The following is an 11567-nucleotide window of genomic DNA, read 5'->3' as shown; positions in this document are numbered from 1 at the left end:
TGTCTCACAATTTTTCACTCATTTAGCGTTAGCTCTCTCAGTCTGTGGATTATTAGCAGTGAACAAGAAAGCCTACAACTTCAAAAACACCTCAAAAAATGAAGCATAGCATTGATGAAAATGTATGGAAGCCAGAGAGATATTTTAAATTACATAAAGATCTATTTTATTTGAACTGTTTCTTCTGACCTGAGTTGCTGGTCTAGTTCTATGCAGAAAAAAGGGTGCCAACCTACAACATTGTAACATCTGAAAGGCAAATCACAAAGAAGCAGTAGACTCGCACAGCTTCTGGGTGACCCCCCCCTCACTATGATCCTGGAAGTAACTGATGAGGTCCAGATAATTTACCCCTGGCTGACTATTTCAAGATTGTTTCATGTCTGCACCATTGTTCCTCACATCTCAATTTTCCTCACTATATATACTCCGAACACCCCTTGTCTTCTATCCCTTTAGAGGTGTCTGGAAAATAGAAAATAAGAACTTAAATGGAGCAATAGGACAATTCCTTTTACAGTGTTGAACTGTAAGCAAATTTCACAGCATATATTCATTCATACCTACCTATAACCGTACATACATATGTCAATTTGAAATAATACAGCAACATTTAAGAATGAATGTTAATACAGTATCGTCATTTATTTCTTAAGATTTATAAGAAAGTATTAAACCGAATTCCCAGTGAATCAGAAACTGGCATTCTCTGGGAATGAATGAAATACAGATTGGTTTTCTTCATCAAGCTGATGTAATATACCACATAAGCTAATTGTTTCCTGACTTCTGCTTTTCTCCCCATAATTTGTTCCCTTTCATATCCTGTATATCAGCTCATCTGGAAAAAATCAAATTCAAAGGAATTTTTGGACCTGGGACTCAAACTAGATTTTTTCCCCAGTGAGTTTTGAAGCATTGAAATACCCCATGAAGGGGGTATTTTTATGCCACAAACCCCATAAACTCTAGCATCTAAAGATTTTCTCACTCAGTTTTCTCACTCTTTAGCAGGGCAATTGTTGTCTTCAATATCAGCATCCCACTTGCTGGGATTTTGGCTTTTCAGCAGACCTTCTTTTTCCTTCATGCATTTTAATAATGTGTGGCATGGAACCGACCTTAATTTGCCATTTTCTTGCAAAATACAGAAAGATTGATATTTCAATTTATTAAAAAGTATTTCTGGCATTATAATCAACACAATTTTGAATTATAACAGCAATGTAATTGTGGTCTATTCAGCCAGGGTAGGATGACAAAAACCTGATGATTCATTCACTAAATAATACACTGTATTTATTTCTCACTTACTTGAAAATAAGCTTGAAATTTTATTAGAACTGTTGTGCTAATAGCTATTGCAAGTATGCATAAAAATTACATCTACATTTAAAGTATGAAGTTGTTTCTATATTATAAAAATATTATTACCTTGTTTTTCTTTTGCAGTGCAGTTATCAGATTGTGCAAAAAGCTGTGATTCTGTTAAATATATACTACTGTCGGAAATCATTTCAGTTTTTCCTACAACATATGAAAATAAAATTACTGTCAGCAAGAAAATTATGAACTATTATGAATTATTTCACAGAAGAAAGACTAGTCTGGAGTAAAATCACAGCATGAGAAACTCTACAAAATATCTGAAAATGAAGAGGCAACAACTTGAGCAAGGGCTAACAATATTGAGACTTTTATTAAAAAGAAAATTATTGTATTATAACCAGATATATTGTCTGATATATATAGCTGATGGAAAACAAATAAATCACTTAAAAATTTAACAATTCAAATCTGTCTACCTGAAACAATGATTTTAAAATACCTAGAGCAGTAAAATCACACACAGAAACAACTTAGAAAATAGAAAACAGAAGATTAACAAAACAAACAAAAGATCAACTCAAATAATTTTAGATACTCCAAAAAAACTGCAACATGAAGGATGATAAAAAGATGTACTGAAAAAAGCAAAGACCAGCTTGAATTGAACAAAGACTTACATTATCCCATTAAGATTTATACTAAGACAATATTTAGAAGAATAAGCTTGAGCAAAATAGAAAATAAAACCCTACTTAAAACGCTACATGAGATTTCCTCATATACTCTGACTTGCACCAATGTTGTATGAATGATTTAAAATGGTAATTACTGGTTTATGTGGACCTAAGAAGAAAGAACAAATCCCTACAACTCTAAGAAGAGGCAGGCAATTGAAAACTATGCAAGAGTCACTAGAGTTATGGAAAGCTGAACACAAGAGTCATTACACAGGGGATTGCACGAATGATGTAAAGAATGTTGCACCATGCAAAGAGGGCCGGGTCTCATACTAGACATTCTTCCAACACAGAAGATTTTCTGAAGAAGAACATATTGTAAACTTCAGGTCAGAAAAGTCTATATTATTACTTTCACTTTTTAGTAGCTTTGTTTTGCCAAGCTCTGAAAACAAATCAGACCTATCTTCTAGGTCGTGGAACTTAAGCAGGTGCGTCTGAATTCTGCATTCACACAACGCAGCATTTCTCCAGTTTGGAAACAAACAAACATTTTTTAAAAATCCCACTAGGTAAGCAGGAGAACTTGGTGAAGAACTTTATTTCCTGATCAGGACATAAAACACATTTGAAATGTTACTGCTAAGATGTGTTACGCACTAGCAGCAAGAGAAAATTGTGTCTTATGGAAAATACAGAGGGCTTCAGCCATAGCTTGGCTTTGCTCTGATCACACACCTGTCCAGGCATTGCTGATACTGCTTGCAGCTGTCACACCTTCCAAGAGATCTGGTGAACACCATGACAAGCACATCCCTGGCAATGAACTGGAACATGTAGAAAAGCAAAGCACAATGCTAATTATCTCTTAGCACAACTTCTACCTCAAGAAAATAAGACAAAAAAATGATAGCATATAGAATATTTCAAGGTAGTAACTAGGAAAATGAAGCTTCAAGTATCTATCAAACATAACAATTAAGATCCTGGAAGTATAGACTTTTCTTGAGATTCAAACCTTGCCCTGAAGGTCACAGTTTTTGCAAACAACACAACACTATCCAGATCTCATTTCTTCCATGTAATATTAATTTAAACTAGAATTTAAAAAATAACGAATTAAAAAAATGTCAGAGAGCCTCTCAACACGTATTTTTTTCTGGAAGCACAAAACCTGAAAATCACTGAATCCAAGAAGGGATATACATTTCACCATGTAATGAAACATGTTTGGAAATTACTAAAGAAATTATTTTCTGCAGAGATCTATACCAAAAGAAAAAGTACAACGTTCCTTTCAGCTGCAAAGTAGGCTTTCAAATTTTGCTTTATGCTTGCTCTAAATAAGTTTTAATGGTATTATTAGAACAAATATAATCTTGACTTTTAATATAATGGCATGTGCAAAAGAGATCTGGCAAAACTTGGAAAGCTCTATTCATGCCTTGCTGTACCACACACTAACAAAATGACCTTGAGAAAGTCACTTCACTTTTCTTTGTCTTTTCTTCCAAAATGCAGTCTGAGGATAATGAGTTATGCTTTATATCAAAATCTATTTACCAAAGAAGAGCTAGTAAATAGTAAATTAACTATTATGGAGTCTAACAAGTCATTAATCTGCTTGCAAACTGTCCACATACATGGCTTGCAAACTGTCCACAAAACCTCTGTTTTATGAGTTTACCAAAATCTGTAATGTGTACTGTTATGTTTATGTCATGACTGCATTAATAATCAATCAATTAATAGATATTCTAGAGTACTGTAAATGTTTATGACAGCATGTAGAATCCATTAACTACCCACTGTAATGAACACCTGTGACATAAAAGATTATTTTTGTTCTCAAGGTATGTTGAGACCTATGAGGAAAAACCACTGGAGTTCTGAATCTTAGCAAAACTGTTATTCTGTCTGCAGCATATCAAGTATTTACTGTACAGTCCTATAGAGAAGTGAAATTAATTTCAGAGTAAAGACTGCAATTGTAATTCTTCAAACAACTAGAGTAGCAGAAATCAGTGCTTGTCTGGTTTAAGTACCAGATAGTTGCTGGTTTAGTTCTATGGCTCTATCCCCACTCTCAAGACTTTACCATTTCATCGGAAAGCTCTATTCCCACTCTCAAGACTTTACCATTGCTCAGTTGGCCCTTTTTGTATTCCTGTTCTATCCTTCTGCCTGGTCCACTCCCCTTTCTTCTCCTCACTTGCTGCAGCTGGGAGATACATGTTGAATACTTCCCACACACCTATTAAATCCCAGTGTCCACACATTCTAGAAGCCCTTGCCTGACTCTCTGCAGATTCAGTCTCTTACAGAGACCTCCGTTTTCTCCATCCCATCCCAGCCCTTATTCTCACACTGAGGTTACCCTCACCATCTCCATCACATTTTGTCTGCTTTTGAGCAATATCTCAGCTCTTTTCCTCTCTGAAGAACTGCCACCCAGTCAGCCAGCTCCTCCTATCAGCCTTCTGTGATTTCAACTGACTTTCTTCCCTTCTTCACTATTTCTCACACTCATCCTCAGGAAGCTTCCAAGCTTCATGCTGATGTCCTTGGTGGCACTCTGTAGCAGTCAGCTGTATGTCTCCTTGCTTTGGCCCACTTATTTCCCCTGCACCTCTCACGCAGTATTCTGCCCCCTGAAAGAGCCATTCTTTTGACATGGTCTGGAGCAAGAATTGCTTTTCCCCTGACCTCTGTTATCCCATCCTTCTTCTCTGATCTTTTCCCTCACCTGCCATGTCCTTCCTCATATCCTCTCACCTGCTCTTTCCATGATTTTCATCTCATCAGATTGAGAATATCCCATCCAATCTCAGACCACTTCCTCCTTATCTTTCTTTTCTAGCACAAACTGATTGCAGAATTGCTCTGTTTCTTACTCTCCACTCCTATCTTGTGAATTATGAAGTATGATTGCCAAACACATAACTCAGTCTGCCCAGCCTCAAATTCCTGCGTGATCTGTGATCAGGTTTACTTCATCCACAACCATTTAATTGTCTCCCTTTCCAGCTGTGCCATCCTTATAAATTTTTATCCCACTTTTCCAAATTAAATGAAGCACTTTTCAAGAGCTCTCTTCCTGAACATCTTCTGCACAAATCCTTGCCAAAGGAAATATATGCTCACTTCCTACAAGTTTATTCCTTGTGTCACAGGGCGGGTATTTTTTCCCTCCTACTTCTATGTCTCATACTTGTCCTGTTACAATAGAACTCCTGGTCCATTTCATATTAATTTTTATCCACTTCCTCAGTTTTCTTCTGGAATGTTGACCCTCCTCCAACTCCTCATCCTCACAATTCAGACATGCTCTAATAAACAAACACACCTTATGCTGACTCTTACTGCTATTTCCAGCACTACCACTTCTCAATGTGCTGCTTACACTTACTGGCCAATTTTCCCTCTCTCCAGCTCAATATATGCTCCTAAGACAGGTAATACCAACCCCCAGCTAAAATAACCCTCGCTAATACCTGCCCAAAACAAACTCAAAGCTCACACTGCTTTGTCCTTCTTGATCATCTTTGTCATCATCAACCTCATTAGTCCTCTTCAGCTCTTACCCTCAGTTAGCTCTGTTCTGGGTCTCTTACTCTCCTCTTTCTGACTTCAAATATGCATCAATCTTAAAAATGAGGACTTACTACAACTCCAAAAATCCTGAAAAAAACCCCAACATATTTCTTCTTGGCATCTTCCCAATACCCTGTCTACTCACCACTGTCTAGGCTGGGAGTCAGGATGTACTGACCGATTCCTTGTGCTCCCCCTTGTGTCTGCCATCAGGCTCGGACTGCTGACTTTCGATGAAAAACGTTTTCATTTTGTGTCTGGCCTAGCCTCAGTGCTAAGGTTTCCAGTATCTTGGATATGTAAGTAAACAAGGATATGCACTACTTTGGAAAAGCTGATCTTCTGTAGTGTTTCAAGCTGGCTATTCACATACCAAAGCATAATGCAGTCAGTCACTAATCTCTCTCAAAAATGTAGATCTAGGTTATTTTTAACTCAGAATTTTTAAGAAAAAAAATGCAGTGTCTTTATGCTATGTCAGCAGTGCAGAGTACCCACAAACAGCCTAGAAAAAAAATCTATCCAAAGCTTCAAAGATCTAAGGAAGATGAAGCTTGAAAGATTGTTTTCAGTAATTCAGAGAGATTGCATTTTCAGAACTGTTTTAACCATTTCTCTAGGAAAGTATCAGAATATTGAATAACAAACACTAACTAACTGTATGAAAACCAAAGGTTCTTTAGCTTTTTCTGATGACATTTCTAGCTAGTCCTATAAAATCATATGCTCAAGGTACTGGTAGAGTTAGCAGTAAATTCTTTACAGGACATGTTTGAACTTCTACACTAAGTAGCAAACTGCCCCCTCAACACCATACATAGGAAAGATCCAAATCAGGCATTTGGAGCAAAAATCAAACAAATTAAGAATAACTCTCAAAGTAGCCAATACATGTCCTGGTCCAGCCCTGCTTTTGTTAAAACTGTTTGGAAACAGTCTCTCCTGGAAATAGATATCTGGGCTCAGAGAAGGGAGAGCAGAAGCAGAAAAAGTGGCAACTCAATCACTATGCAATCCTTTCTTTGAATATTGGCAGTTAAGGGTAAACAATACTACTGCTACAGAAATATCAGATCAAACAATCTCTGTGAATGTGGCGCTGATAACCAACAATAACTTCAAAAACTATCTAGAATTCTTGTGATAAAGACTTTCTTAAAATGGCATTTTAAAACCCCCAACAATTTAAATGAACAAAAAAAAAAAAAAAGTAAACCCCCCCCACCAATCTAAATCAAAGATGGTGGGAAAGGGGCTGGCAAACAATCCTTTCAGGCTAGACTCCCACTCCAGTCTTACTTCAGACCCCCACTGCCTTTCCTCCCCAGCAGCATCCCACCACTACTCTCCCATCTCCCACTCACTATACCCCAGTCAGCAGGGTTAACACCTGAGTGCACACCCTAAGGAGACCTTATCAGTCTGGGTAGTTGGGCAGCAGCTGTGAGCATCACTGTCCCCAAGATCTGTGTGAAACCAGCAGCAGTAGCCTCGAAATGTTAAAGGGCTGTTTGCTTTCCTGTGAAAAGAGGAGACACCAGGCCTGATGAGTGAAGTATGAGGGGAAAAAAGGAAAGGTCAAAGGTAGCAGGCAGCCACATATGTTAAACAAAACTCCCTTCAACTCAGTCTAATTCTAGTGATCCCCTATGCTTCCCCTGTGCATCTGCTTTTGGTCCTTGCTTGGGGAAATATCTCTTGGGGGAGGGGAAGGCTCTCTTCACCTTTCTTAGAAGCTGAGCAAAGGCTCCATCTTCTCAGGAGGCCAAGGTACAAAGGGTGCTTCTGGAAATCACAGCTGGCATCCACTTCTCACACTTGAGGCTCATGAGAAGAGATCTCAACAGACCTAAGAGCAGCAGATGGAAGGAGAGACAGGGAATCAAATGTACCATCCTATTGACTCATGCTAACAAACACATAGGTGAGAAGAGATGCACTGCCCTGTAAAGAATGTCTCTTTGTTGAACAGCCAAGATTTTAGCATCTACATTAAGATGAATTCTATTTTCATTATTGATACCATATTACCAAATCAAAAGAGACCCTTATGAGTTCCTTGGTATAACATTTTTCTGTCTTATTAGCTCTGTAAGGCAAACTCCCTGGTATGTATCTATACCTTCCTGCATTGCCTTTTACATTAACTATTCCACACAACTAAGCCACCCAACAATGAATCATAAGCTCCTGTTTTCTTATGGGGGTCAGCCAGAAAGAACAGATGAGAAACAGGTAAGGATGAGAAACTAATGGGGGAGCCATTTCATCTTCATTTGAGACTCAAACATTTTTCTAAGAACCAGATGCTGCATAAAGGCAGAGGTTCACTACAGCCTTTACTCTTCTTTCACACTTGGTGCCAGCCAAGCAACTTCAGCACGCCTGGGCATGTGCTTCCCACAGTCTCCTCCCATCCTTCCCTCCCACTCTCTCTCTGAAGAGGGGATTGCCTGTGGGTCTTGCGAGGGTCTGACCTTGCAGGGGTGAAATGAGGGTATAATGCAGAAAGGCACGCTGTCTCCTCCTCGGGAAAGCCGAGTCCCAGAGCATGCTGGGGTATTTAAAGACCTCGATGCCTTCAAGTTCCACACATTGCGTACAGCATGAAGCAGCTCTCTGGCCTTAACTCGAGAGAGTTCCAGTCCAGTTCTGGTCACTGATGCCTATGAACACAGCAGCACCTTCCAGGCTGCCACTGCATCCCTGGGGAGCTTTGCTGTTGGGCACGACACCCGTGGCCCCTCTCTGCGTGAATGCACACGCATGAGGGCAAGGCTTAAAGCACTCTCAGCTGGCTCCGGGAAGGCTTTCAGCCCTCAGCCGCTGCCTCTCGCCTGCACGGAACGGTTAACGCAGCCTGAAGCGCTCCTGCCAGCTCCCCATCTTCCCTCCGGTGCCTCCCGGGAGCTATAAATACAGCGGGCACATGCTCTGACACCGCGTTCCCCAGCAGGCACCAGATAACTTTAATTTGCCCTTTAAACGTCCCGGGCCCCGCGTCCCTCGCGGCCGCCGCTCGGGGAGCATGGCGGGGCGGGCCCGGCGGGCCGCAGCCAATGCCCGCGGCCCGGGGGGGCGCCTCCTCCTATCGCGAGAGGCCGCGGGCTATAAGCGGGGCGGCGCGGGCCGCGGGGACATTTGTCCGGCGGGGTGGGGAAGTGTCCGCTCGTTGCCTCTCTCCGGTCGGGGCTGTCGGACCGGCTCGCGGCATGGGTGACCAAGCGCTCAGCTTCGTCAAGGACTTTCTGGCCGGCGGGATCGCCGCCGCCGTCTCCAAGACGGCTGTCGCCCCCATCGAGAGAGTGAAGTTGCTGCTGCAGGTGAGGGGGCGACGGGGGGCGGCGGTACCGCGCCACAGGTGGTGCCGGCTCGGCGGGCGCTGCCCGGCGTGACTAAATATGGGAAGGAGCTCGGCCGGCTCCGGTTACGCTGCCCGGGACATTCAGCACCGCCTCGTGGTGGCGGGAGCAGGGCGGCCCCGTCCGTGCCCTTCAGCGTGCGGGGTCACCCTGCGGTGCCCGTCTCTCACCGTGCCGTCCTCCTCCTTCCTCCCTGCAGGTCCAGCATGCCAGCAAACAGATCACGGCCGATAAGCAGTACAAGGGCATCGTGGACTGCATAGTCCGCATCCCCAAGGAGCAGGGCATCGCCTCCTTCTGGAGAGGCAACTTGGCCAATGTCATCCGGTACTTCCCCACCCAGGCCCTTAACTTCGCCTTCAAGGACAAGTACAAGCAGATCTTCCTGGGCGGAGTGGACAAGCACAAGCAGTTCTGGCGCTACTTCGCAGGAAACCTTGCGTCCGGGGGTGCCGCGGGAGCCACCTCCCTCTGCTTCGTCTACCCGCTGGATTTTGCCAGGACCCGGCTGGCGGCTGATGTGGGCAAAGGAGCCGCTGAGAGGGAGTTCTCTGGCCTGGGCGACTGCATTGTGAAGATCTTTAAGTCTGATGGCTTGAAGGGCTTGTACCAAGGATTTAGTGTGTCTGTCCAGGGCATTATCATCTACAGAGCAGCCTATTTTGGGGTATACGATACGGCCAAGGGTAAGAAGTGCATGGAGGAGTGACTGCAAGGGAAGATCCATTCAGTAAAGGCACTCTAGGGCACTTGGCAATACAAGGACAAGCAGGGCTTGGCTCAGCACCAGTTGAGTGCAGTGCTAGAAATGTGCACAGGTGTTTCTGATGTGCATTCGTGCCTCCCTCTACTTGCTGTTCTGAAATGCCTTGGGTTTGGATTGACTCCGGGGTTGGTGGGTGATTATTCTTTCCACAGCCATGTTTCCCACAGCCCTTTCCCTCTGTACTGATTCTGTTCATTTGTTCTTGATGACAGGTATGTTGCCTGATCCAAAGAATGTGCACATCATAGTGAGCTGGATGATTGCCCAGAGTGTCACTGCAGTGGCAGGGCTGGTTTCTTATCCTTTTGATACTGTGCGACGTAGGATGATGATGCAGTCGGGCCGAAAGGGAGGTAAGAATAAGTGCTCCTCTGGTTCTGGCTTCAGAAAGTTTCTCTTCATCAGGATAAGATAAGAGATACTGGGTATTTTTTTGTCTTACGGAAAATTAATAACCTCATTGGAGTCTTTAAAAAACCTACAGGGAACACCTTGCTGGTTATTTCTATCATGTTGATCTATAGGACTGAGAAATTACTTGATTTCCTATGGAGAATTAATTTTCCTTAATTGATTACTAAATTTTAAATCCTCAGCTGTACTTTGTGTCTTCCTTATTGTTTTAAAGATACAACATTTGAAACATACTTGCTGTATAACTTCAAGCCTTCTAACCTTTGTGTTTATTTCCACAGCTGATATTATGTATAAGGGCACAATTGATTGCTGGAGGAAGATAGCTAAAGACGAAGGATCCAAAGCGTTCTTCAAGGGTGCCTGGTCGAATGTGTTGAGAGGCATGGGCGGAGCTTTTGTATTAGTACTTTACGATGAAATCAAAAAGTATGTCTAAGACATAACATCATATTGCAGTAGTTCAATTGTTCTCAATCAACTTTTTTTAAAAATACGAACTTGTGATGTAATGGACAACAAAATATTTCCTAGGGAAAATTTGAGTAATGTATGTGGCAGAGATAAGGACGTGTTAATTTAGAAATTGTCCACAACATCACAGTTATATTTTCTATGAGAAAATATATATTTTCCACCATTTGTATTGGAACCTGTGTATATATTATACTTCAAATTGCAGGTAATGAATTTTGTTTAAAGACAAAATATAAGTGATCTATACCTAGACTAAAATCTAATATTGTGAATTCTTAATAGATTGTCATAAATATTTATTATACTAAGTAATGTCTCTAGCTACCCAACACTGTGATGACATGACTTAAAATCATGTTTTCTTCTAAAGCTCTATTTTTTAATATATTATTAAGTGAAAAGTGTATCTGAAATAATAAACTATACTAAAGCCCTAGGCTGAGTTCCTAACTGTAGCCTCTTCCCTGACAAACTATACAGTAATATGTTTGAAACCATAATCTGATTTTTCAGACATAGTTTGTAAAATATGGAAATACAGTGTTTCAAAAATTCCCTGTATTGTCACAAAGGAAAAAGTTGTCTGCTCTGATGTTCAATTGAACTAAAACTGAAATGAAATAAATTAATATATTAATGAATTTTTTCCTGTTGTTTTCAGTACACTGAACACATTACAAGCATATCCTCCAAGGTGATGTGCTAATCAGGACACTGTTAGTGGCTGTATTTTGAAAGTTTTTTTAACAGAGCTTTACGTAGGTGAAGTTACTGAGGTAATATTGATAAATCTACAACTGCAAAACCACATTGATTCAGTTTAAGGGTACTGCAGACAGAAATCTTAGAGATAAGCTTCCACCTAGTTTTAGCTGTTTGTATAATTTATTTATATTAGCCTTAACTTTGAAGCATCTCATTGAATAGTGAAGTCATTACTGCTTAATT

The 11567-nt window shown here is 41.2% G+C and overlaps 1 protein-coding gene across 1 annotated transcript; it reads left to right on the top strand.

Annotated features, from left to right (window-relative positions):
* Positions 1–8748: 8748 nt before the first annotated feature.
* On the top strand, positions 8749–11260 carry SLC25A4 (solute carrier family 25 member 4). Its single transcript, XM_053940605.1, has 4 exons — positions 8749–8923; positions 9162–9648; positions 9941–10081; positions 10424–11260. Exons 1-4 carry the CDS (start codon positions 8813–8815, stop codon positions 10579–10581), a joined length of 897 nt encoding a protein of 298 aa, XP_053796580.1. The 5' UTR covers positions 8749–8812; the 3' UTR covers positions 10582–11260.
* Positions 11261–11567: the final 307 nt, after the last annotated feature.

Source organism: Vidua chalybeata, chromosome 4 (assembly GCF_026979565.1).
Source record: "Vidua chalybeata isolate OUT-0048 chromosome 4, bVidCha1 merged haplotype, whole genome shotgun sequence".
Taxonomy (NCBI): domain Eukaryota; kingdom Metazoa; phylum Chordata; class Aves; order Passeriformes; family Viduidae; genus Vidua; species Vidua chalybeata.
This window is presented reverse-complemented; position numbering and strand designations above follow the sequence as displayed.

What these genes read in the sequence shown, in the direction of transcription:
- SLC25A4 (XM_053940605.1), top strand. Translation starts at nt 8,813, where the DNA reads ATGGGTGACCAAGCGCTCAGCTTCGTCAAGGACTTTCTGGCCGGCGGG. An exon ending in GAGTGAAGTTGCTGCTGCAG is followed by an intron (nt 8,924 to 9,161) that starts GTGAGGGGGCGA and finishes TCCTCCCTGCAG; the next exon opens with GTCCAGCATGCCAGCAAACA. An exon ending in GCAGTCGGGCCGAAAGGGAG is followed by an intron (nt 10,082 to 10,423) that starts GTAAGAATAAGT and finishes TTATTTCCACAG; the next exon opens with CTGATATTATGTATAAGGGC.